Source organism: Jaculus jaculus, chromosome 9 (assembly GCF_020740685.1).
Source record: "Jaculus jaculus isolate mJacJac1 chromosome 9, mJacJac1.mat.Y.cur, whole genome shotgun sequence".
In the NCBI taxonomy this organism is placed as follows: domain Eukaryota; kingdom Metazoa; phylum Chordata; class Mammalia; order Rodentia; family Dipodidae; genus Jaculus; species Jaculus jaculus.
The window spans coordinates 83,188,000-83,215,691 of NC_059110.1; the positions used below are offsets into that span (position 1 = coordinate 83,188,000).

At 42.5% G+C, this 27,692-nt stretch overlaps 1 protein-coding gene and 1 non-coding gene across 2 annotated transcripts in view; both read left to right on the forward strand.

Moving 5' to 3' along the window:
• Window positions 1-27,692, forward strand: part of Ywhae (tyrosine 3-monooxygenase/tryptophan 5-monooxygenase activation protein epsilon) — a 54,056-nt gene that overhangs the window by 18,903 nt on the left and 7,461 nt on the right. The window contains exons 2-5 of the mRNA XM_004667862.3: window positions 10,713-10,912; window positions 15,759-15,865; window positions 16,611-16,817; window positions 20,052-20,188. Of these exons, the coding sequence (XP_004667919.1) occupies window positions 10,713-10,912; window positions 15,759-15,865; window positions 16,611-16,817; window positions 20,052-20,188 (651 nt within the window). The remainder of the gene's footprint in view (window positions 1-10,712; window positions 10,913-15,758; window positions 15,866-16,610; window positions 16,818-20,051; window positions 20,189-27,692) is intronic.
• LOC123463712 lies at window positions 14,682-14,788 on the forward strand. The gene has a single exon (XR_006639102.1). It is a non-coding gene; the product is annotated as a U6 spliceosomal RNA (small nuclear RNA).

Consider the following 27,692-nt stretch of genomic DNA (forward strand, 5'->3'; position numbering starts at 1 on the left):
CAAAATAAAAGCGATTGACAGACACAAACACACACAAAGTGAAGGCTTAAGTTTCAGGTACCTTAAGAACCCACAGCAGAAGTTTTTAAGTTTGGTAGGGTCTCACTGGGATTAAAGGTGTGCGCCACCACACCCAACTTGTTTTTTGAAGTAGGGGTCTCAGTCTAGCTCAGGCTGACCTGGAACTTACTACGTAGTCTCAGGGGGGGCCTCATGTTGATCCTCCCATTCTCTGTGTCTCTTCTCTCTCTCTTTCTCTCTGCTTGAAAATAAATAAAAGTTTTAAAAAAGAATTCTGTAAATGCAATACCCCTATAGTTTCACAGTATATATATGGAATAATAATAAATAATTATTTAATAAATAAATAAATAAAATAATAATTTTTTCCCACAATTGACAAATCATGACTACTATAGCCTATTCACATGACACTAAATGTTAGCTTTGATTACCTCTGCCTCCTGAGAGCTGGGATTATTAAAGGCATGAGCCACCACGCCTGGCAATGAGAAGCATTTGTTTTTTTAGCAAAAGTATAATGCCTGTATCACTGTGTGCATCTGGCTTTATGTAGTAGGCACTGGTGAATTGAACCCTGGACTGGCAGGCTTTTCAAGCAAGTACTTATTTTTAACCACTGAGACATCTCTCCAACCCTTTGTTTTTAATTTAAAAAATGTAAGTGGTGGGCTGGAGAGATGGCTTAGCGGTTAAGCGCTTGCCTGTGAAGCCTAAGGACCCCAGTTCGAGGCTCGGCTCCCCAGGTCCCACGTTAGCCAGATGCACAAGGGGGCGCACGCATCTGGAGTTCGTTTGCAGAGGCTGGAAGCCCTGGCGCGCCCATTCTCTCTCTCTCCCTCTATCTGCCTTTCTCTCTGTGTCTGTCGCTCTCAAATAAATAAATAAAAATTTAAAAAAAAAAGAAAAAAAAAATTAAGTGGTGTCGCATGTGGTGGTGAACACCTTTAATCCCAGCACTTGGGAGGCAGAGGTAGGAGGATTGCTGTGAATTTGAGGCCACCCTGAGACTACATAGTGAATTCTAGGTCAGCTTGAGCGAGTGAGACCCTATCTTGAAAACCAGTGTGTGTGTGTGTGTGTGTGTGTGTGTGTGTGTGTGTGTGTGTAGTGGAGGCTCAGAGATGGTTTAGTGGTTAAGGTGTTTGCCTGCAAGGCCTAAGGGCTCATGTTCAACTCTCCAGATTACATGTAAGCCAGATGCACAAAGGTGAGGCAAGCACAGGGTTGCACATGAGCACTTGCAAACATCTAGAATGTGATGGCAGTGGCTGAGGCCCTGTTTTCTCTCTCTCTAAAAAGAAAATTTAAAAATCTCTAAAAAATGTAGGTGCTGGGTATTGACTCAGGTTCATATGCTTACTTAGCAGGTGCTTTTACTAGCAGAGTCATCTTTCCAGCCTGTTCCTGTTCTTGTTTTGTTTCTCTCCCTTTCCCCCCAAGACTAAACTGGAACTTACTATGTAGTCCTGGGTTGATGTAGAACTCAGGTCTGCCTCCCTAGTGCTGCAATTACAGGCATGTGCTGCCACTCCTGTCTTTTACATTCATGTAAGGGGAGGAGGTCCAAAGTTAGGTTTCTTATGCTTGCAGGGCAGGTACTCGGTCAAATGAACTCCCAAAGCATGTGTCACTTTGTTCATCTGGTTTTACATGGGTACTGAAAAATTGAATCCAGGCCAGCAGCTTTGCAAGCAAGGCCATTTTAACTGCCGAGCCATCTCCTCAGGCCCCTTTAACTGATTTTGTTGGGTATTTTGTCCCAGCAATGAGAAGCTGAGTAACACATCCATGACTGAAAGCTAGATTCATGTCAGGTTTCTTTCTCAGTACTTCTCCACTTTTTTTTTTTGAGGTAGATTTTTCACTCTAGTCCAGGCTGACCTAGAATTCAGTCTGTATTCTCAGGGTGGCCTCGAACTCATAGGAATCCTACTACCTTTGTCTCCCAAGTGCTGGGATTAAAGGCATGAGCCGGCATTCTGCATTTTTAAAAAATATTTTGGTTTGCTTGTTTGCAACAAAGAAAGAGAATATGAGTGTACTAGGTACTCTTGGCTCCACTTGCATCTGTCTTTACTTGGGTACTGGGGAACTGATCCTAGGCTGTTGGCAAGCAAGTACCTTTAATTGCTAAGCCATTTCTAGCCCATTCTTCTCCTCCTCTTCCTTTTTCTTTTCTTTTATGTATGTATGTTTTTTCGAGGTAGGGTCTCACTCTGGTCCAGACTGACCTGGAATTAACTCTGTAGTCTCAGGGTGGCCTTGAACTCATGGCTATCCTCCTACATCTGCCTCCCTAGTGCTGGGATTAAAGGCGTGAGCCACCACGCCCGGCATCCTTTTTCTTTTCTTTTCCTCTTGAGGCAAGGTCTCACTTTAGATCAGGCTGATACGGAACTTGTTCTCTTGTTCTGTAGCCCACAGTGGCCTAGAAGTCATGGCCAGACTCCTTCCTTGGCTTACTGAATATTGAGGTGGTAGGTATTTATTTATGCTTGTTTTTTATTTGTTTGTTGTTCATGTATGAGTGCAGGTGCAAGCATCCCACATCACATGCATGTATGGTGGGCAGAGGATAGCTTCAAGTGTCAAGTTTTTTCTTTCTACCTCCTTTGAGGCAGGGTCTCAAATTCTTCACTGCATTCACCAGGGTACCTGACCCCTGGGCTTCTATGGGTTCAACTGTCTTTTGCTTTTCTTTTGGCCCATGGGCATGACTAGGATTACACATGCTTTCCTGTGTCCAGCTTTCTGTGTGATGGGGATCTGAACTCAGGTACTCAAACTTGTATGGCAGGCATTTTATCCACTGGGCCACCTCCCTGGCCCCACACCTGGCCTTTTATGTGGGTGCTGGGCATCCAAACTACTTAGGGAAGCATTTATCCATTAAGATATCTTTCCACCCTTCCTGGAAAACCATTTTATGATGCTATGTCCTTTTCTTCCCTTCCTGTGTTCTTTAGTGTTTGGACAGGGCTTTCTTCTATGAGCACTCTTGGGTGTGGTAGCATATGCCTGTCATCCCAGCAATTGGAAATACAGGCTTTGTCTCCAAAAAAATGATGGGGGGGGGTGAGATGGAGAGATGGCTTAGTGGTAGGCACTTGCCTGTAAATTCTAAGGACCTGAGTTTGATTCCCCAATACCCACATAAAGCCAGATGCACAGAGTGGCACATTTCAGAGGCTGGAAGCCCTGTTTTGCCCACCCTTCCCCCCCTTCCCCCCCACAAATAAATAACAAACTTTTTTTTTTCTAAACAAACTTAATAGTAGTCTGTCAGTTTAGTTGGTAGAAACATGTCCACTTTTAGGTATTTTCTTTTTCTCTGTAAGATTAAAACCTCTATATCCAGGTAGGATGTGCATGGGAGAATCAAGCTTGCTGGGAGGCTGAATACCCTGTTGATAGGAGAGCAAGCCTTTTTTCCCCCCCTTGAGGCAGGATCTCACTGCTAAAGTACTAGGGTAAAAGGCATATGCTTCATTATTGGATTTTTTCTTTTTTGTTGTTTTTTTCAAGGTAGGATCTTTATTTAGCCCCAGGCTGACCTGGAATTCACTATGTAGTCTCAGGCTGACCTTGAAGTCATGGTGATCCTCTTCCTCCCTAGTGCTGGGATTAAAGGCATGTGCCACCACACCCTGCTCAGAGTAAGCCTTTTACATCTTTGTCTTTTTTTCTGGTGTTGGGAATTCCACTCGGTTTATACCTGCTATAAGTGCTATCTGTACCACTGTTTGACACATAGCCCCTCGTTGTTTGCTTGCATGCATGGGACAGCATCTCAATGATACCTGTTTTTTTTCTTTTTGTTTTTTTGAGGTAGGGTCTCACTGTAGTCCAGGCTGACCTGGAATTCACTATGTAGTCTCAGACTGACCTTGAATTCATAGGGATCCTCCTACCTCTGCCTCCTGAGTGCTGGGATTGAAAATGTGCCACCACCATGCCTCCTAGCTTGCCTTTATTGGTTTTTTGAGGTAGGGTCTCATTCTAGCCCAGGCTGACCTGGAATTCACTCTGTAGGCTCCAGATGGCCTTGAACTCACAGGGATTCTCCTACCTCAGCCTCCGAAGTCCTGGGATTAAAGGTGTGCGCCACCACGCCTGCCCCCCTCTTTTATTTTGATGTTAATCATTTTTTCCTCCTATTTTGATGGTCTTATGTCTGGAAGATTGCATTGAAGGAGTCCTACCCTTCCTTTGGCTCTTTCTACCACCTCTTCCGCAATGGATCCTGAGCCTTGGAAGGTGTGATACCTATGTTTCAGGGCTGAGCACTCCTCTTGTTACTTCTTCTCAGTACTATGGGGCCTTTTGAATCATTCCTGAGGTCACTGCCATCTGAAAAGAGAAGCTGCTGTAACCAGAGAGTAGCATTAATATATGGGTATGAACATTAAGAGAATTGCTTACTAGGCAGTGTGGTGAGCATAGTATAGTATATTCATTTAGCCAGACATCAGCAGGCTTTACACCCCAAGGGCTCACAACTTCCCTTGACATAGGTTTTTCAATATCAGGCATGCATTTCCTCCTGTGAAGCAAGCCTCCAGTCCAATTAGAGAGCAGTTGGTTTTTCCCATAACACATGTCACTGTTGCCCCATTGGCTCATTTGGCCTGGCTGGCCAAACATAAGGCTTGCAGTGTCCACTGTTGAGTATCTTCACTGGTGATTTCTCTCTCTCTCTCTCTCTCTCTCTCTCTCTCTCTCTCTCTCTCTCATTGAACTGCATACAGCATAGCTTTTTCCAGCTTTCTGTCAGCTGGTCTATGTGGAGGAGGTTTTCAGCTCAGCTACAGCAAGATTTCTGAGTGAGGCCTTGCAGCCCAAGTATGTGGAATCTTCAATAGTAGGCTTTTATTTACCATCTATTCTTACTGGGAAACCAAGAGCGTTGGCAGTTGTCTGTGTTGTTTTGTGGGCATCAGGGGCCTCCTTGGCCTTAATATATTTATTTATGAGAGAGGAGAACACGTGTTTATATGTGTGTGTATGTTTGTATGTGTACATACATATATATGGGGGGGAGGTTGGGAGGGAGAGAGAATGGGTGCACCAAAGCCTTTAACCACTGCAAATGAACTCTCGACACATGGCTTTATGTGGGTACTGGGGAATCCAACCTGGGTCCTTTGACTTTGAAGGCAAGCGCCTTAACCGCTAAGTCACCTCTCCAGCCCGTTTGATTTTTTTGTATGGTTGTGGTGTGTGGGTGTGTGTGGAAACCAAAGACAGACATTGGTTGCCTTCCTTTTCACCTTACTTACTGAAGCAGGACCTCTCACTTGTACCCATTTCTTGAAATGATAAAAAATGTTCAAAAATTGGGCTGGAGAGGTGGCTTTGTTGGGTTAGTGGTTAAGGCACTTGCCTGCAAAGCCTAAGGATCCATGTTTGGCTCTCTAGATCCCATGTAAGCCAAATACGGCAAAAGTGAGGCAAGCACAAGGTTGGATATACCTGCTAGGTGGCACAAGTGTCTGGAGTTCGATTTTAGTGGCAGCACTCGGGAGGCAGAGGTAGGAGGATCACTGTGAGTTTGAGGCCACCCTGAGACTACATAGTGAATTCCAGGTCAGCCTGGGCTAGAGTGAGACCCTACTTTGAAAAACCAAAAAAAAAAAAAAAAAAAAAAAAAAAAATTGATTTTCTGTTGTCAAACTCTTTGGATATTCTGTGAATGCATTAAATGTATACTTCAAATTTGTAGATTGTTATGGTATTTTTATGTGTCAAAGCTGTTATTTAATAAAAGGACAACTGCTCTTTCTGTAGTTTTTCAGTTTTTTTTGGTGGGGGTTTCACTTTAGCTCAGGCTGACCTAGAATTCAATATGTAGTCTCAGGGTGGCCTCGAACTCAGGGTGATCCTACCTCTGACTCCCAAGTGCTGTGATTAAAGGCATGTGCCACTATGCCTGGCCGTTAGTCTATGTATGCTATCTATTTATTTTTGGTGTTTCTGTAGTTTTATCACAATACAGTTCTTTGTGCATTGCTTCATAGATGTTTAAGTGAAGGTATTAGCAACTTCCATGTTGTAAACAATATCCCATGGTAATACCCTCCCTCCCCCCACTTTGCCATTTGAAACTCCATTCTCCATCATATCCCCTCCCCATCTCAGTCTGTTTTATTTTGATGTCATGATCTTTTCCTCCTATCATGAGGCACTTTGAGGTCATGGCTATCCAGGCCATCTTGGGTCTGGAGGAGCATGTTGTAAGGAGTCCTACCCTTCTTTGGCTCTTACATTCTTTCTACCACCTCTTTCACAATAGACCCTGAGCCTTGGAAGGTGTCATAGTGATATTGCAGTGCTGAGCATTCCTGTCACTTCTTTTTAGCACCATGATGCCTTCTGAGTCATCCCAAGGTCACTGCCATCTGAAAAGAGAAAGGTTCTCTACCCAAAGTGTCCACCCCCTATTTTTGATTGAGTCTTTCTATCTGAAACTAGAACTTGGGACCCCTCCCTCCACAGCCCTCCATTCAAAGTGAAATGCTAGGGTTGTTGGGGGCATGGATCAATGAATAAAAGTTTTTGCTGTGCAAGTGTAAGGACCCAAGTTTGGATCACCAGCACCCACATAAATGCTGAGCATGTTAGCATGTGCCTGTAATCTTAGTGCTGGGGAAGCAGAGATGGGATCCCCTCATACTTTCTGGCTAGCTGAATCATTAAGCTCTGGATTCAGGGAGAGAAAACCTGCCTCAAAAATGAGGTGGAGGGCTGGAGAGATGGCTTAGCGGTTAAGCGCTCGCCTGTGAAGCCTAAGGACCCCGGTTCGAGGCTCGGTTCCCCAGGTCCCACGTTAGCCAGATGCACAAGGGGGCGCACGCGTCTGGAGTTCGTTTGCAGAGGCTGGAAGCCCTGGCGCGTCCATTCTCTCTCTCTCCCTCTATCTGTCTTTCTCTCTGTGTCTGTCGCTCTCAAATAAAATAAATAAATAAATAAACAAATAAATAAATAAAAATGAGGTGGAGAGTCCCAGCACTGAAGCTAGGTTAGGAGAATAGCTGTTGAAGACTAGCGTGGGCTACAGAATGAGTTCCAGGTTTGCCAGGTTAGAGTGATACCTGACCTCTACAAAAACAAACGAATAAAACCTCTGTTGCATGCACACACCCACACACCAGCGAAATCAGAGGACTACAGGTGCTTGCTTGAGGGTTGAGGACAGGAACAAAAAGGGTCAGGCATGAACAGGCACACCTGTTATCTCAGCCCCAAGGTAATGGGGAAATGGAAGCAGGTGGAGTGTTAGTTTAATGCCATCCTTGAACTCACTGCCTTAGCCTACTAATTGCTTAGGTTATAATTATAGACTTGAGCTGTTAAATCCACTTCAACATACCATGAGGTAGTGCTTCATAAAGTCATTGTCTGCTTAACTGTTAAGATGTGCTTATGGGGGCTTAGCGGTTAAGCGCTTGCCTGTGAAGCCTAAGGACCCCAGTTTGAGGCTCGGTTCCCCAGGTCCCATGTTAGCCAGATGCACAAGGGGGCGCACGCGTCTGGAGTTCGTTTGCAGAGGCTGGAAGCCCTGGCATGCCCATTCTCTCTCTCTCTCTCTCTCCCTCTATCTGTCTTTCTCTCTTTGTCTGTCGCTCTCAAATAAATAAAATTAAAAAACAAAAAAAAGTACTAAAAAAAAAAGATGTGCTTATGCATAAGCTATTTTTAAAATATTCTGTTTTTCTTTTTGAGAGAGAGAATGAGAAGCAGATAGAGAGAATGGGTGTGCCAGGGCCTCCATCCACTACAAACAAATTCTAGACGCTTGTCCACTTGTACATCTGGCTTACATGGGTCCTGGCGAATTGAACCTGGGTCCTTTGGCTTTGCAGGCAAGTCCCTTATCTTCAGCCCTGCATAAGCTATTATTGTATGCTAAGAATGCTTGTTAAAATGCAGATGCTATGTCTTGTCACCAGAGAATCTGAATCAGTAAAAGTTGGAGAGCTATTTGGTAATGATGGTATTAAGAGCTTTCTAAAAGCACCATTTCCCTCATTCAGTTAGTATTGGTTGAACTGTTTTAGATTTTCTAAAGCTTTTATATTTCATTGCTTTTTGGTCTTTTTTTGGTTTTTCAATGTAGGGTCTCACTCTAGCCCAGGCTGACCTGGAATTCACTATAGAGTCTCAGGGTGGCCTCAAACTTACAGCGATCCTCCTACCTCTACCTCCTGAGTGCTGGGATTAAAGGCATATACCACCATGCCCGGCTTCATTGCTTTTTGAAATAGGGTCTCACTCTATCCCTGGCTGACCTGGAATTCACTCTGTAGTCTCAGGGTGACCTCAAACTCACTGCAATCTTCCTATCTCTGCCTCCTGGGATTAAAGGCACGCGCCACCACGCCTGGCTTCATATTTCATATTTTTTCTAGGGATAGCCCAAGGATTATCTGGACTCCTTTTTGCTTACCTCACCTAGTGATAACAAATAGTAAAATCATCAAAAATTGTGCCATCAGGCCTGGAGGGATGGCTTAGCTGTTAGGCTGTTATCTGCAAAGCCAAAGGACCCAGGTTCGATTCCCAGGAAACATAAGCCAGATGCGCAAGGTGGAGCATGCCTTTGGAGTTTGTTTGCAGTGGCTGAAGGCCCTGGAATACCCATTGTCCATCTGCTTTTTTCTCTCATGCTCAAATAAATTAAATAAAAGTTATATATTAAAATATTATGGGCTGGAGAGATAGCTTAGTGGTTAAGCACTTGCCTATGAAGCCTAAGGACCCTGGTTCAAGGCTCAATTCCCCAGGACCCACATTAGCCAGATGTACAAGGGGGTGCACACATCTAGAGTTTGTTTGCAGTGGCTGGAGAGACTGGCATGCCCATTCTCTCTCTCCCTCCCTCTTTCTGTCTTTCTCTGCCTCTCTCTGTTGCTCTCAAATAAATAAAAAAAAAACCTTTAAAAATTATATCATCAAGTGAATTCATAAGTGTACTATTTTCTTTGGGAGGGGTTACACAAGGCCTGATATAGTCTAGGCTGTCTTTGAGCTCACTAAAACTCTGGCAGGCTAGGATTATAGGTAAAGCTTGGTTTATTTTAGTAAAGGTCTCCCTGTAGCTTAGGCTGTCTTCTAATTTGAGGTCCTTTTCCTTCACATTCCTGAGTGCTTTGATTACAAACCATCATGCCTACCTTAACTCAATATTAGTTTTGGTGATTATATGAACTTTTTTTGTTGTTAAAATTCCCTTTTTGAGGGATGCAGAAATGGGTTAGGGGTTAAGGCACTTGCCTGCGAAGCCTACAGACCCATGTTTGACTCTCCAGATCTGACATAAACCACATGAACATTTAAATAAAAAAATTGAGTTGGGTGTGGTGGCACTCTTCTTTAATCCCAGCACTGGGGAGGCAGAGGTAGGATCTCTATGAGTTCGAGGCCACGCTGAGACTACAATAGTGAATCCAGGTCAGCCTTAGCCAGAGTGAGGCTGTTGAAGAAACTAAAAAAAACAGTTGTCTTTTTGAAAGCTGGGCATGGTAATGTATACCTTTAATCCCAGCATTCAGGAGGCAGAAGTAGGAGGATCTCTGTGTGAGTTTGAGGCCAGCTTGGGACACTGCAGAGTTCCTAGTTAGCCTGGGCTAAAGTGTGACCCTAGCTTGTAAAAACAAAAATTCTCTATTATACTTGGTGTGGTCAGGCACACCTTTAATCCAGGATTTGGGAGGCAGAAGTAGGAAGATTGCTGTGAGTTTGAGGCCACCCTGAGAGTACATAGTGAATCCAGATCAGCCTGGACTAGAGTAAGACCGTACTTCAAAAAACTTAAAAAAAAAATCTGTTTGCAGTTCTTTGGGTTGGCCCTAGTGTTTTTATGCTCTACTGATAAACTATCTCTTCTGTTCTTCTTTATTTTTTTTAAAATATTTTTAGAGATAGTGGCAAAGGGAGAGAAAGTGAGAATGGGTGTGCCAGGGCCTCCAGCCACCGAAATGAATTCCAGACATATGCACTACCTTGTGCATCTGGCACCTGGCTTTACATGGGTGCTGGGTAAGAACGTGGGTCCTTTTGCTTTGTAGGCAAATTCCTTAACTGCTAAGTCATCTCTCCACACATTCCCCTTTCAAAAAATATTATTTATTAGTGAGAGAGAGAGAGAGAGAGAAAGAATGGGCACACCAGGACCTCCAGCCACTGTAGATGAACTCCAGATACATGTGCCACCTCCATCTTGGCTTACATGGGACCTGGACAGTTAAAACTGGATCCTTTTTGGCTTTGCAGGCAAGTGCCTTAACCACTAAGCCATCTCTCTAGCCACAGACCCCCCTCTTTTAAGACAGCATCTTGCTATGTAGCCTTGGCTGGCCAGGTGCTCATCAGGGTTGACCCAAATTTGGCCCAGTCTTTTTTGCATCAGCTCTGGAGTGCTAGGGTTGTTTTTAAAAATTATGTCATAGGCTGGGCGTGGTGGCACATGCCTTTAATCCCAGCACTCAGGAGACAGAAGTAGGAGAATCGCCCTGTATTCCAGGTCAGCCTGGGCTAGAGTGAGACCCTACCTCGAAAAACAAAAAACAAAACAAAACAAAACAAAAAATTCATGTTTTCTGTTAGCCTGGCCAGAAAAAGATAACGTGTAAAGGGATAGGTTAACAAAATTTTGTAAATTTTAGTCTGATTTTACCTTTTCTATATAGAAATGGTGGAATCAATGAAGAAAGTAGCAGGGATGGATGTGGAGCTGACAGTTGAAGAAAGAAACCTCTTATCTGTTGCGTATAAAAATGTGATTGGAGCCAGAAGAGCGTCCTGGAGAATAATCAGCAGCATTGAACAGAAAGAGGAAAACAAAGGAGGAGAGGACAAGCTGAAAATGATTCGGGAATATCGGCAAATGGTGAGATTGTTACACAGTTACAGATTTTTTTCAGATTCTATTTTGTGTGTGTGTACATGCTTGTATTGGATTTGTGTGGTTTCCAGAGATGGACATCGGTTGTCTTTTAATTTTATTTCTTCATTTGCAAGAGTGGGAAAGAGGCAGACAGTGAGAGAGGGAGGGAGGGAGAATGGGCATCCCAGGGCCTCCAGCCACTGCAAATGAACTCCAAATGCATGCCCCACCTTGTGCATCTGGCTTATATGGGTCCTGGCAAATTTGAACCGAGGTCCTTTGGCTTTGCAGGCAAATGCCTTATCTGCTATACCATGTCTCCAGCCCCCTATACAGCTTTTATGTGGAAGCTGGGGATCCCCACTTTGGTCCACATGGCAAGCACTTTTCTGGTTCCTGTGATTTTACTTTGTTTGTTTAGGCAGGGTATCACTCTAGCTCAGGATCACTTCTATCACAGCCTCTTAAGTGCTGAGATTACAGTCAGGAACCATCATGTACCTGAGAATGTGTGTATATGTATGTATATTTTTATTATTTTATTTATTTATTTGAGAGAGAGAGGAAGAGGCAGAGAAAAAGAATGGGTGCACCTGGTGTCCAGCCACTGCAAATGAACTCCAGGCACATGTGCCCCTTGTACATCTGGGTTATGTGGGTCCTGGGGAATTGAACTTGGGCTTCACAGGCAAACTCCTTAACCACTGAGCAATTTTCCCCAGCCCAAGAGTGTACTTTTTAAAATAGTGCTGTTTTAGAAATAGGTGTGCTAACAAATTAATTTACAATTTTGGTATTGTTCCTTTTTTAAAATATTTATTTGAGAGAGAGAAGCAGAGAGGGAAGGAGAACGGGCACTCCAGGGCTTCTAGCCCCTGCAAATGAACTCCAGACACATGTACCACCTTGTGTCTCTGGCTGAACATGAGTGCTGGGGAACCTGGGTCCTTTGGCTTTTCTGGCAAGCACCTTCACTGCTAAGCCATCTCTCTAGCAACCCTCATTCTGTTTTAATATGGAAAGCTCTCTTTTTATTAATATATGAAAACATTTGTTATTTATTTTGGGGGTTTTTGTTCTAGCCTAGGGTGGCCTTAAAATCATGGTGACCCTCCCATTTCAGTCTCTGGAGTGCTGAGATTAAAGGCATGGTCCATCACATTGGGTGAAAAGGTTTATTTTTAAAAAAATATTTAATTTTATTTATTTGCTATAGACAGTGGGAGGGAGAGGGAAGGAAATAGTGAGTGAGTGAGTGAGAGTGGGTACACCAGGGCCTCTAGACACTGTAAACAAACTCCAGACACATGCACCACCATGTGTACCTGGCCTGTGTGGGACATTGAGAATCTAACCTGGGTCCTTAGGCTTCACAGGCATGTGCCTTAACCACGAAGCCATCTCTCCAGCCTGAAAAGGTTTATTTTTGTTTACAGTTTTAGAGATTCATGTTCATGATTGGCCTGGACTCTAGCTTCTGCATACTGATGACAAGGGTGCATGCTCAACAGCAAAGCTCCTTATATAATGAGCCAGGTAGCAAAGAGAGACATTGGGGGACCTTTATCCAAGCTATAGCAATAGCAGATGTTGCTGTATTTATGACAGAATTGATGGGTATGGTTGTTAGTTCCTAAATGTAAAAATTTTTTATGGGGGGGATGCCAGGGCCCCTTTTAAATAACTTTACATCATGGGTATTGGGCTAGCAGCCTTTGGCTTTGCAAGCGTCCTTTAACCACCAAGCCATCTCACCAGCGTATGTCCTGATTTTGCCTTTTATGTTTATACTTGAAAATATCTGGAAGGAAAAGGAAACTTCTTTCTTGTAAGTATCTGGCTTAAATCTCAGGAGTATAGCTTAAATAATTTGGGTTTAGACTTAGATATTGTATATTTTGGGTTACCACCTAGCATATACTTTTTGTTTATATTTGTAAAGTGCATATTATATTTTAGTGAAAAAAATTTTTTTCAAAGTAAGTTTTCACTCTAGCCCAGGCTGACCTGGAATTCACTGTGTAGTCTCAGAGTGGCCTTGAACTCACAGCAATCATTTTACCTGTGCCTCCTGAGTGTTGGTATTAAAGGCATGTGCCACCACCCCTGACTATAGTGAATTTTTATGTTTACACTCACGTATCAGGGCTTTGGACACTGGGCTTGGTTGCTTAGTTGTAGAACTCTTACCCATCATGCATAAGGCCCTGGGTTTGTTCACTTCTGCCACCAAAAAGTAAATAAATAAAAAGCCTCTGGAAAGGTATCTCAATTTGTAGATGAGAAAACAAGTCTGTGTGACTTAAATCTTAATAGAAGGAGGTAAATTGGGGGCTAGGTGTAGCTCAGTTGGTAGCGAGCTTGTCTAGCTTGCATGAAGTCCTTAGTTCTGCCCTTAGCACGACATAAAAAACAGCTATAGTAAGTTGGAGTCCTGTTCTGGCTACAAGAGACCTTGTCTTGCATATATAAGAATAAATGAAAGAAGTTTTGTTAAAAAAAAAAGTGTTAAGTTGGGATTGCTATTACTATTACAATTCAAATATGCTGGTGCAATGAATATAGCTTGGTGTAGTAACCAAGTGTTGGGGGATGAGTAAAGGAGAAGTGTGCAGGTATTGAAGAAATGTCCATAAGCAGCTAGATTTTGAGAATTTTGTGCTAAGTAAGAAATGGAAGCAAGGTAAATACTGATAATCTGGGACGAGATTGGGTGAAGAGTCTGAGTTCTTAATGAGCCCCTGAAGAATGAGTAAAGAACTAAAAAAGGACATTATAGTTCAAGAACAGACTGTTAATTTTTTTAATTTAAAAATTATTTTATATTTTATTTATTTGAGAGAGAGAGGAAGAGGCAGACAGAAAAGTGAGAATGGGCTTGCCAGGGCCTTCAGCTGCTGGAAACGAACTTCAGACGCATGTGCCACCTTGTGCATCTGGCTTATGTGGGTCCCGGGGAATTCAACCTGGGTTCTTTGGCTTTGCAGGCAAAGCTGAGTCATCTTTCCAGCCCTAGAATGTTAGAATTTAACACTGCTCGTATATGACAAAAGATTAAGGGTATTGAAATGTGAAGGTCATAGAAGTTCACTAGGTAGGTAGATCAGAGAGCTATGATGGATGATACCTTGGTACAGCATCAGATATTGGAGACATAGGCTGTAGTTACTTGGTGAATGAAGGAGAAATGCATAGATACATATTGGTGACAGAAACTCAGTATGAGATTTTTGAGGAGAGGTTTGACTTAGGGAGTGTTCAGTATGTAAGGACCCAGGATCATGGCATAGTTACTCGATCTGTACTTGAAAACATTCAGGAGAAGGGGTAGTTTATTCAGAAAAGAGCTAGTATTACGTAGAATTAGGACAGGGTTATAGAAGAATAAATGGGAGAACCTGTATTTGGTTTTTCAAGGTAGGATATCTCTCTCTAGCCCCACTGGCCTTGAACTCATGGGTATCCTCCTGCCTTGGCCTCCTGGGTGCTGGATTAAAGTGTGTGCCACCATGCCAGGACCTCTAGCTGCTGCAGATGAACTCCAGGTGCACACACCACTTTGTGCATCTGGCTTTACTTGGGTACTGGGGAGTCACTTGGGTACTGGGGAGTCGAACTTGGGTTATTAGGCTTTGCAGGCAAGCCTGCTTTTAACTGCTGAGCCATTTCTCCAGCCATGGGAGAAATTTTTACAATGTACTGGGTAGGTTAAAGCGTATCTGAATTAGCAGAAAATAAAAAGAAAGGTGAATGCATTAAGAAGTACTGTTTAGTGCTCACTTCAGCAGCACATATACTAAAATTGGAATGATACAGAGAGGATTAGCATGGCCCCTGCACAAGGATGACTCGCAAATTCATGAAGTGTTCCATTTATTAAAACAAAAGAAATATGATTTAATTTTGGCATTATAAACCAATATTTACTTTGGCCTAAAGACTTTTTATTGCTATACTGATGATGGATCTCTACCATAAAGTGAGTGGTTGTTGAAACATACTAGAATGTAAGTTCCTGAGACAGTCTGCCTGGGTTCAAACCTTCTAAGCTGGTGGCCTTTGGGGTAAGTGTTTGCATAGTCACTTTGATTTTCTCCCATAGAGTAGAAGTTACAGTTGTTACCTTATAATGGAAATTCGTATGTGCTTGGCTTTCAGAGTTACTCATTGGCAATTGTTTGTTTGTTTATTTTGTTTTTTTTCAAGGAAGGTCTGACTCTAGATGATGCTGACCTGGAATTCACTATGTAGTTTTAGGGTAGCCTCGAACTCAAGGTGATCCCCCTACCTCTGCCTCCTGATCTCAAGGATTAAAGGCCTGTGCCACCATGCCTGCCTTCATTGGCATTTTTATAACATGTGTATGTGTGTTTTAAGAAGACAAAAACAGGTGTTTTTTAATTAGAGATGGACATACTTAGTATGTAAACAATACATGTTGGTACCATCCTTTCCCTCTTCTCTACTCCTTTTCCGAAAAGGCTCTCCTTGTTGGGGATGCAGGTCAAACCCATGGAGATGGTGGGTCATGCCTTGTGGATGCTGGTTTGCTTTTTTGAGGTGGAGTCTTGCTCTAGCCGCAGCTGACCTGGAGTTCACTATGTAGTCTCTGGGTGGCCTTGAACTCATGGTGACCCTCCTAACTCTGCTTCCTTAGAGTTGCAATTAAAGGCGTGCACCATCATGCTCAGCCTAAACACAAGTTTTGTCTGCTTTTAGTCAAGCCAGGAGTGGAGTGGCATGGGGAGGATGTTTGGGAAGAGATAGATGTGTGTTCTGTTTAATGCTCTTTAAAGAGATTTGTATGCATATACTTCATAGAACTTAATTTGGTTTTTTGCCTCTACAGGTTGAGACTGAGCTAAAATTAATCTGTTGTGACATTCTGGATGTACTGGACAAACACCTCATTCCAGCAGCTAACACTGGCGAGTCCAAGGTTTTCTATTATAAAATGTAGGTTCTATACTAGAAAGGAAATGTAAGATTAAAAGTTTGCCATTTAAGATAATTGCTTAATAATAGGTAGAACGTTAGTTACCTGGGAGGAGTGATTCTTAAAAATATTTAGTCATACATGGCTTATGAGTAATTAACATTGTCAGTATATATGTATATATATAATTTGCTTGGTTGGTTTACTTTTTTGCAGTTAGTTTGAAAGTGTGGTGTGGCTATATAGCCCTGGGTGTCCTGAAACTCCCTGCGTACATTAGGCTGCCATCAAGATTTCTGGATCTACTTGTCTGCCTCCAGAGTGCTAAGATTATGGGCATGTGCCACCAGGCTGGGCCTTTCTTGGGTTTTTGTGGCTTTCTTGGTCCTAGCTGTACATTTCACAATCTAATCTTTTATATAGAGAAAAATTGAGGGTTGAAAATAGCTCAGTGATAGCATTTCACATACTTGAAGTCCTAGGTTCAATTCCTGATACTCCCAACAACAAAAATTTATTTTGTGCTTAATAAGTAAGTAGTATTCCTTTTAACTACTTTTCTGTTTTTAGTAGTGGGTGATTTTTTTTTTTGGTTCAGTCAATGTCAGTGTTAATATGAAGTCATTAAAGAAACTGAACTGATCTTTTCTGAAATGGTTTATAAAATTATTACAAACATTTATTAAGTGTATTTGTATTAGAAAAGCATTGATATTTTTAAAGGTATTGTCTCTAATTCTTGTGTTTGGATTTGTTTTATTACAGGAAAGGGGACTACCACAGGTATCTGGCAGAGTTTGCTACAGGAAATGACAGGAAGGAAGCTGCAGAAAACAGCCTTGTGGCTTACAAAGCTGCTAGTGATATTGCAATGACAGAACTTCCACCAACGCATCCTATTCGTTTAGGTCTTGCTCTCAACTTTTCCGTATTCTACTATGAAATTCTTAATTCCCCCGACCGTGCCTGCAGGTAAGTTGTGGAGAACAAAAGCTCTCAAAATAAAGTGTAGGGCTGGAGAGATGGCTTAGCGGTTAAGGCATTTGCCTGCAAAGCCAAAGGATCCCGGTTCGACTCTCCAGGACCCACGTTAGCCAGATGCACAAGAGAGCACACGCATCTGGAGTTCATTTATAGTGGCTGATGCCCTGGCACACCCATATATTCTTTCTCTCTCTCAAATAAATAACTAAAATATATTTTTAAAAAATGAAGTACACAACGTCCCAGAGGAAAAGATATGTCTTTATTTGGATTAGTTTTGTAGGCTGCTCACAATCAGGGTTTTAATACAGAGACCAGACACATCTCAGTGTACTGGAATAACAGGACAGTGGTGTTGATGAGAAAAACTTAATCTTGGTAGATTGAAGAGAATCTGTTACTAATTTATGTTTGTAGGGGCTGGGGCTGTAGATGGAACAAACCTGGTAATCCCAGCACTCTGGAGCCTGAGGCAGGAAGATTGCCTCAAAGTATATTCAGGCTGGGCTACAGAAGTGAGCCCCTCCCCCAACACAAACAAGCAGAATGACAACCTTCAACAATTTAGGAGAAAGAGACTACAGAATTTTAAAATTTTACTGTATTTTCTTTAAATATTAAATATTTTCTTTAAATGAAAAGTATGTAATCATTGACATATAATTGCCCTCATCAAAAAGCCAAACAAGCCACGCTTGGTGGCTCATGCCTTTATCTCAGCACTCACTTGGAAGGCAGAGGTAGGAGGATGACCCATGACTTTGAGGTCACCCTGAGACTACATAGTGAATTCCAGGCCAGCCTGGGCCAGAGTGAGACCCTATCTCAAAAAACAACAACAAAAAAGCAAAACAGATCATCCAAAGAAGCCATCCTAATTGCTTGCCAAAGCCAATGTCCTCTGCTGCTGCTGCTTTTATTCTTTGAGTTTCATATGTTTTGGTCATATTCACATACCCATTAACCTCTTACCCAGTTCCTACTCAACATCTGCCTTAGTTGTCATGAGCTGTGTGTGTGCATGCACGTATAGAGGCCAGAGCTTGCTGTCCATCATACTCTCTCTTTTTTTTTATTGTTCATTTTTATTTATTTAGTTGAGAGCAACAGAGAGAGAGAGAGAGGGAGAGAGGGAGGGAGAGAATGGGCACGCCAGGGCCTCCAGCCACTGCAAACGAACTCCAGATGCATGCGCCCCCTTGTGCATCTGGCTAACGTGGGTCCTGGGGAATGGAGCCTTGAACCGGCGTCCTTAGGCTTCACAGGCAAGCGCTTAACTGCTAAGCCATCTCTCCAGCCCTCATACTCTCTTTTTCTTTTCTTTTCTTTTTTTGGTTTTTCAAGGTAGGGTCTCACTCTAGCCCAGGCTGACCTGGAATTCACTAGGTAATCTCAGGGTGGCCTCGAACTCATGGTGATCCTCCTACCTCTGCCTCCCAAGTGCTGGGATTAAAGGCGTGCGCCACCACACCCGGCTCATACTCTCTTTTTTAAAAGAAAATGCAAGGGGAGAGAGAATGGGTGCACCAGAACAACTTGCCACTGCAAACAAACTCCACATGTACATCTGGCTTACATGTGTACAAGGGAATGGAACCTGGGCCATCAGACTTTTGCAAGCAAGTGCCTTTAACCACAGATCTATCTTCTCTCCATCCCAGTTACCATTGTAGTCTTTTGAGATAGGGTCTCTGAAGCTAAAGCTCACTAATTACTCTAGATTAGCCAACCAGTGAACTCCAGAGTTTCCCTGTCATCTCAGTACTGCAATAAGAGTGCATGCTACTACATCCAGTTCCAGGTTATCTTCTCTCCTCCCACCCCACAGGGTGTCATTATCTAGCCTAGGCTGGGAAACTTTGGTTTTTGGAGGTAGGTCTCTCTGTAGCTCAGGCTGACCTTGAATTCACTATGGAGTCTCAGGCTGTCCTTGAACTCACAACAATCCTTCTGCCTCTGCCCCTCAAAGCTGAGATTAGAATGTGTCATCACAGCTGGCTGTATTTTGAGTATGTGTGCTTCCTTTATATTTGGGATAGAGAGAGAGAGGCAGATAGAGAATGAGCTCACCAGGGCCTTCAGCTGCTGCAAATGAAGCACACACCACCTTGTGCATCTGGCTTACGTGTGTCTTGGGGAATCGAACCTGGGCCCTTCAGTTTTGCAGTCTAGCCCCTTAACTGCTAAGCTTTTCCCCCCAGCCCTGTTTGTGTTTGTTTTCTATTGTATTTGCAAGCAGAGAGAGAGAGAGAATGGGCACGCCAGGGCCTCTAGGCACAGCAAACAAACTCCACAAACGCATGTGCCACTTTGTGCATCTGGCTTTATGTTGGTACTGGGAAATTGAGCTCACATCATTAGGGTTTACACACAAGTGCCTTAATGGCTGAGCTGTCTCCAGTAAGACCTCTGTAGGTCTTACTCTACCTCAGAGTGATGTGGAACTCAGCCTCCTAATTCTAGAATTACAGACATGATTTAGGCATGCTTTTGATAATAACCTTTTAGTAAACATACCTTGTTTGCTATCTGACAAATGTTATAGTATCAGTGGTGTATGGAAACTGTTCTAATTTTACCTTACTTTGTATATATGTTGCAAAGGATCAAACCCAGGGCCATGCCAATTTCAAACAAGGTATTCTTTCACTGAGCTACATTCCCAGCCCATTTTTGAGTTAATTTTTGTATATGTTGTGATATAAGGGAGTAGCTTCATTGGTTGACTAGTGGGCTAGTTGTTGGTTGATTGGTTTTAGACCAGGTTTTATGTAGCCCAGGCTGATTATGAATTCAGTATGCTAGCTCAGGTCCTCCTGCCTCTACTTCAGTGCTAGGATTACAGACATGCATACTGTACCCAGATAGCATTGGGATTTCAAGTAGTGTTGGTTTACAAAAGAGGACTCTGACTTAAAAGACCACCACCAAAAAATCCCAGGTACTCTAAATATTTTAATTCCAACTTTAAGCAATTAATACCTGTTTCATTGCTGTAATTGTAGTCTGGTACCTTTTTTTTTGGTTTTGTTTTTTGTTTTTTGAGGTAGGGTCTCACTCTGATTCAGGCTGACTTGGAATTCACTATGCAGTCTCAAGGTGGCCTCGAACTCTCGGCGATCCTCCTACCTCTGCCTCCCAAGTGCTGGGATTAAAGGCGTGCGCTACCACACCTGGTTTGGTACCTACTTTTCAATTTAATATTTTATGCATTTATTTTAGGTTGGCAAAAGCAGCTTTTGATGATGCAATTGCAGAACTGGATACGCTGAGTGAAGAAAGCTATAAGGACTCTACGCTTATCATGCAGTTGTTACGTGATAATCTGACACTATGGACTTCAGACATGCAGGGTGATGGTAAGCCAACTGTACATTGTGTGTTCCTAGTTGTGTCATTTTATATTTCTTTTTAAAGAAATTTCTTGGTTCTTCAGGGTTTTTTTTGGTACTGGATCTCCCTTTAGCCCAAAATAGCCTGAAATTTATACTATGTAGTTTCTGGTTGTCCTTGAACTCATGGTAATACTCCTACCTCTGCTTCCTAGGTGCTGGGATTAAAAGCATGTGCCACCCACCAATCCTGGCTCTTTATTTATTTATTTTTATAGTATGTTCTAATGGCTGGGGCCATGATGATGGAAAATAGTGGTTTTTTTTCTTTTTGTCTTCATGTTTATTTTGGACAGAAGTTAATTATTTTATTAATTATAGTTACATTTTAAAATCTGGCATGTATGAAGTACCTTCTGCCGAAATTTATTTTCCTCATTGTTGTGGTACTGTGGGCCTTGTGAGTAGTGCCATGTAAGTGTGGTAGCTCTTGCTATATCACCAAACTGTAGAACTCCTTTATCTGCAAAGGAGCTAGATTTCCTTCTGGATTCTATGGAGAAATGAATTGATCTGTTCTTATGTGTTCACTTGCACAGTTATTGCATGCTGCAAAATTTAATTATTGGTGGTGGTGATGTGTTTAATTTTAATTTTATTTGTTTACTTATTTTGGTTTTTTCAATATAGGGTTTCACTCTAGCCCAGACTAACCTGGAATTCTTTGTAGTCTCAGGGTGGCCTTGAACTCACAGCAATCCTACTTCTGCCTCCCGAGTATTAAAGGCATATGCCACCACACCCAGCTTAATTTTAATTTTAAATGTAAAAGTTCACTTTTGTTACATTTGTTGATTTTTGTCCTATCTTTGAAAACTTTTTTTTAATTTGTTTATTAGGGTGGGGAGAGAATGGGCATGCCAGGGCCTTCAGCTACTACATAGGAACTCCAGATACATGCACCCCTTTGTGGGCAGGTGCAGCATTGCACACTTGTGTCATTGTGTCTGGCTTACGTGGGACCTGCAGATTCAAACATGAGTTCTTAGGCTTTGCAGGCAAATGCCTTAACTGCTAAGCCATCTCTCCAGCCCTCTTTCATTTATTTACTAATTTTTTTAAGGTGAAGTCTTGCTCTAGTCCAGGCTGACTTGGAATTAATGTAGCCTCAGGGTGGCTTCAAACTCACAGCAATTCTTCTACCTCTGCCTCCCAAGTGTTGGGGATTAGAGGCATGTGCCACCACACCCAGCACTATTTATTTGAGAGAGAGATTGAAATGAGCAGGTAGAGAGAGAATGGGCATTCTAGGGCCTGCAGCCATTGCAAGCAAACTTGACACATGTGCCACCTTGTGCATCTGGCTTATATTGGTCCTGGGGAATCAAACCTGGGTCCTTTGGCTTTGTAGGCAAATACCTTATCCGCTAAGCCATCTTTCCAGCCTCAAAAAAAAAAAAAACAAACCTTTTTTTTTTGGTTAAACTACTACAACCCTATTAGCCTAAAATCATTTTTATTTCAGGTACATGGCAAAGTAGTGTGATAGTTTCCATTTAGATAACTAGTATTAGTAGTAGGGGATTGAAAACAAAACAGTATCTGTCAATGTTGTGTTGCATGGTATTAACTGTAGTCTGTTGGTCAAATCAGCACATTTTACTGTCTTTGTAAATATACCGTACTTTAAAAATACAGGTTTTGGTGGGTGTGGTGGCACATGCCTTTTAGTCCCAGCACTTGGAAGGCTGACGTGGGAGGATTGTCTAGAGTTGAGGTTTGCCTGAGCTAGCGTGAGACCCTACCTCAAAAATATACAAAAACAAACAAACAAACTTGTGTCCTCCTCTCTCCTCACAAATAAATGAAAATATTTCTTGGGTTGGAGAGATGGCTTAAAAGGACCCTGTTTCGAGGCTTGATTCCCCAAGACCCACCCACGTTAGCCGGATGCACAAGGGGCCACACACATCTGGAGTTCGTTTGCAGTGGCTGGAAACCCTGGTGCGCCCATTCTCTCTCTCTCTCTGTCTCTTTCTCTCTCTGTTACTCTCAAATAAATAAAAATAAACAACAACAACAAAAATGCTTTGTAAAAGATAACTGAAGCTGGGCGTGGTGGTGTGCACACTGAAGAAGCGGGGGGGGGGGGGATTACTGTGCATTCCAGGTCATCCTGGGCTAGAGTGAGACCCTACTTGGGGTGGGGGGAATAATTGAAACCAAGTGTAGTGAGTCACACCTATATAATCTCAGCACTTAAAAGGTAGATGGATTGATTGAGGTGAGTTCTACTGTGAGACTCCCTCAAAAAAACATTTGAAACTGGGATGTAGCTCAGTTAGTGAATGCTTGCCTAGCATGTGCAACATCTTGTGTTAAAATTCAGTTTAATTCCAGCACTTGGGAGGCAGAAGTAGGAGGATCTCTGTGAGTTCAAGGCTACTCAGAATGAATTCCAGGTTTGCCTGAGCTAGAGTGAGACCCTACCTCAAAAAAACAAATAAAAAAATTCAGCAGCACATAAAAATAGGCATGGTTGTACATGCCTGTGAAATCAACATGTGAAAGTTAAGAGGAAGGAAGGTCATAATTTAAGGTCATTTCAAATTGGAGGCCAGCTTTTGTTACATGAGACCCTAGAATATTTGATGCCAGTTATAACAACAACACAGTTTGTAGGATATGAAAATTAAATAGACAAAAAGTTTGTATTTCCAATTCTGTTCTAGGTTGTTTTCATTGATAATTAAAGTTAAAGGTAGAATTTTTATTAACTTACAGGAAGTTACAGTCCATCATAGTGAGGAGGCTTGGGGCAGCTGGCCACATTTAGCACAGTAGGCAGTAGAGTGTGAATGCTCAGACAGTTCTCTCTAAAAAAAAATCCTGAAGAGACTATAGGAGTGCTAGGACCTCTTACTTGAGCAAGCAAACTTTATCTTTAATAAGCTGGGTATGGTGGCGCACACCTTTAATCCCAGCACTCTGGAGGCAGAGGTAGGAGGATTGTAGTAAGTTTCAGGCCAGCCTGAGACTACATAGTGAATTCCAGATCAACCTGGGCTAAAGTGAGACCCTACCCCGAAAAGCAAAAATAAAACAAAACAAAAATAAGTGTGGAGCCTCCATTTCCCTAGCCCCAGCTCATGGAATGGTACAGCACCTAATTAAAGCAGGTCTTCCCACCCAGTTGACGAAATAAGATGATTTTAGGTCTAGTCAGGTTGAAAATAGGTACAAGTCATCACATGGATTATGTGCCATTCTCACTGTTGGTTATTAAGTACAGTTTATGAAATACAGCATCCTGTAATAGGGTACTGTGTTGTTATTGTTAATTAATTCATTCATTAATTTATTCTTGTTTTTTTGAGGTAGGGTTTCACTTTGGTCCAGACTGGCCTGGAATTCACTGTGTAGTCTCAGGGTGGCCTTGAACTCATGGAGATCCTCCTACCTTTCTGCCTCCCGAGTGCTGGGATTAAAAATGTGTGCCATCACACCTGGCACTGTTTTTTTCTTTTCCGAGATAGGGTCTTTCTTTAGTCCTGGCTAACCTGAAACTATGTAGTCTCAGGGTGGCCTCAAATTTAATTAATTTTGGGGAGGGGTTGAGGTTGGGACTTGCTCTAGCTCAGGCTGACCTGGAATTCACTATGTCATCTCAAGGTGGCCTCGAACTCACTGCGATCCTCCTACCTCTGCCTCCCAAGTGCTGGGATTAAAGGTGTGCACCACTGCGCCCGGCTCAAGTTTTGTTTTATTTTATTTTATTTTATTTATTGGTTTTTCGAGGCAGGGTCTCACTCTAACCCAGGCTGACCTGGAATTGGCTATGTAGTCTCAGGATGGCCTTGAACTCATGGCAATACTTCTACCTCTGCCTCCTTAGTGCTGGGATTAAAGGCATGTGCCACCGTATGCCCAGCTTCAAGTTTTATTTTTATGAGTGAGAGAAAATGTACCAGAGAAAGAGAATGCCAGTGCCTCTAGTCACTACAATTGAATTCCAGACACATGTGCTCCCTTGTATGCATGCCTGACCTGTGCACCTGGCTTAATGTGGGTCCTGGGGAGTCAAGCCTGAGTCCTTAGGCTTTGTAGGCAAGTGCCTTAACTACTTAGCCATCTCTCCAACAAGGATACTATATTTATTTATTTATCTTTTTTTAGCTACCAAAAAATAATCACATTTATTTATAAATCATTCAAGACATGGTTTCCAGCTCTAAAGGCAGACAGACTAGGATTTCAGCTCTGGTCCCACTAAAGTTCCTATGTAAACTTTGACAAGTGACTTATCTTCTAGATATGTCATCTATAAAATAACTCTAACAGCAATAGGATTTTATGAATACACAGAGCATCTAAGAAATGCCTTGAAACACACACAAAATATACATAATCTTCTACTCTCCTTCCTCACCCCACAGTACACAAATAGTCTCTCACATATCTAGCAACAATCACTTCACAGCCCATCAGCCACAGCTCTTTAGCAGGAGTTCTCTTACCCCTTGTAGGACATCTACCTGGGTATGTTGTGTGCCTTTTCTCACACCAGACAATCCTTTCACTTGGCCACCCGGTGCAACGTGAGGCTTCATGGTAGAGGGTAACAGAGAGCTCTAACTGTGGCAAGCAGTAGGAAAGTACTTGGGTAGCTGGCTGGAGTCCTCCATACCCCCTGGGCTTAAAAGCTGGTGGGGTGGGGTGTGTAAGGACTAGTAACTCTTGCCTCAGGTGACCTCAAAAGAACAACAAACAGCTGGTTGCTTTCATAGTTACATCCAGGTGGCTGTTGCTGTTTCTCCATTCTCAGGCCTTGTCTATGAACTAGCCCTGCCCCATGCCCTTGCTGACCACTTCTTCAAACACTGTGCCACTGCACACTGGTAGGCTGTGAATTTCTGTGAGTCACAATCTCTCTGAAAGTCTGAATCTTTGCTGAGCAGAGTGGCATGTCTACAATTCCAGACCTTGGAAGTTAGAGGGTGGATGATCAAGAGTTCAAGGCTCTATGAGGCACTGTGTTTAAAAATAAATAGCCGGGTGTGGTGGCACATGCTTTTAATCCCAGCACTCAGGAGGCAGAGGTAGGAGGATTGCTGTGAGTTCAAGGCTACCCTGAGATGACAGAGTGAATTCCGGGTCAGCCTGGACTACTGAGAGACCCTACCTCGAAAAACCAAAGCTAACTAAATAAATAAAATAAAAAGGTCAGTCTGAATCTTCTTTCCACTGGTTTTTATATTTTGGTCAGTAGTGAGGAAAGAGGAGATCTTCAACCTTTAATCTTAATACTGTATACTTGTATTATTCTGACAGTAGTACCTGGGAGAGGGGTCTCTTTATTTTTCCCTCATGCTAATTCTGTATTTCTTAGAATTCTTTTTCATCCTTTTTAGTGCCTACTTCTTACTGAATAATGAGTTGTTGTTGTTTTTTTTTAATTTTATCTATTTGCGAGGAGAGGGAGGGAGAGAATGGGCAAGCCAGGGCCTCTAGTCACTGCAAACGATTTCCAGACACATGTGCCCTTTGTGCATCTGGCTTACATGGGTCCTGGGGAATCAAACCTGGGTCCTTTGGCTTTGTAGGCAAATGCCTTAACTGCTAAGCCATCTCTCCAGCCCTGACTAATGAATTTTTATACTGAATTGTTGCTTCTGAAATCCCTATCTTTTGACTAAATGCAGACTGATAATAGATGCTATGTCTATAGGGAATGAACTTTATAAGGAACCCACTACTTAGTTGCAAGTATATAACTGCAAGTGTTTATCAAATACAAAATTTAGATAGTGGATAATGAGTGGGAAAGTGGAAAGCATCTTAATTGATTGTCACAGTTAATGATATCAGTGAGGAGAAAACAGAATGCATCTCTGTATATGAAATACTAAGAATATGGTACTTTCCTAGTATTTGAACCAAAAACTGTAAAATTTGCTGATCATGGGGAAACAGCCAAAACTGAAGAATGTTCCATAAAAACATCTAGGGATTTTGTTTGATTGTTTTTTTTTTTTGTTTTTTTTGTTTTTTTTTTTGAGGTTGGGGCTCACTCTCACCCAGGCTGACCTGGAACTCACTCTGTAGTTCCAGGTTGACCTTGCACTCACTTTGATCCTCCTGCCTCTGCCTCCTGAGTGTTGGGATTGAAGGCATGCACCATCACACTCAGCTAAATAGCTAGATTATAATCTTTAAAATATTAACAACATATTAATAACAATAATGCCTGTTGTGGTGGCGCATGCCTTTAATCCCAGCACTTGAGAGGCAGAGGTAGGAATATCACTGTGAGTTCAAGGCTACCCTGAGACTACATAGTGAATTCCAGGTCTAGGTCAGCCTAAGCTAGAGTGAAATGCTGCCTCAAAAACCTAAAATAATAATAATAATGAAATACTGAGAGTCTTAGAGTACACTCTAGGATACAAATGCAACATTTAATATATAATTTTGAATTGGAGGAAAGCTATAGACTTCACTATAATTGATAACATTGCCATATTAACAGGATGATATCAAATTATATGAAAGAGGGCTGGAGAGATGGCTTAGCAGTTAAGGCACTTGCCTGTGAAGCCTAAGGACCAAGGTTCAACACCCCAGTACCCACATAAGCCAGATGTACAAGGTGGCACATGAGTCTGGAGTTCATTTGCAATGGCTAGAGGCCACAGTGTGCCCGTTCTTTCCCTATCTGCCTCTCTCTCTCTTTCACAACTAAATAATAAAAATATTTAAAGTTACATGAAAAACTATTTCAATGTTAAATTTCCTAAATCTGAAAACCCCTATATAAGAAAATATCCTTGTTCTTATAAAATATTCCCAAGGCAGTGATGGGTCAAGGAACATGATATGTGCAAATCACTTCCAAATTGATTCCAATTTTTTAAACATTAATAAATTGATATTGGGGCAACAGTACAATGGTGGGTAAGGTGACAAGTGGCAACAGTTCCTGAATGTAGGATGGAGGCACCAGGTTGTCTTTGTCTTAGTCCTTCAGCTTCTCTGTAAGGTGAAGCGTCCCCACTAAGATCAGAAGACAAGGGTGTTCACTTTTCCACTCTTCTTCAACACAGTCTTACCATGCTCCTGGATTAGAAGAAGTAGTACCATGAAAATGGCTGAAGCACCAAAAGTAATCTACAGATTCCATGCAGTCCCCAGTAAAATCCAGTGTGATTCTCCACTCTTTGTCTCTGCTTCAGCTCCTGCTGTGCAGACTTCTGCTTCGCCTTCTCCCCGCGGCTGACAGGCTCCTTAACTTTGGGTTTTTGTTTATGGGCCAGCGGGTCCATGGCTCGGTGAGGCGTCAGAATCCTCCTCGGCGAGCTCCGACCTCAGACTTCCGGCCTCCGCCGGTAGGGTCCGCACACCAGGCCTTGCTTTGGGTTCACCCCAGCCTCGACTCCCCCTTCCGAACCGCCCCCAGCGCCCACTACTGGGCACCAGCGCTGGCGGAGCAAGGATACTATATTTAAAACTTTTTAAAAGTATTTGTCAGAGA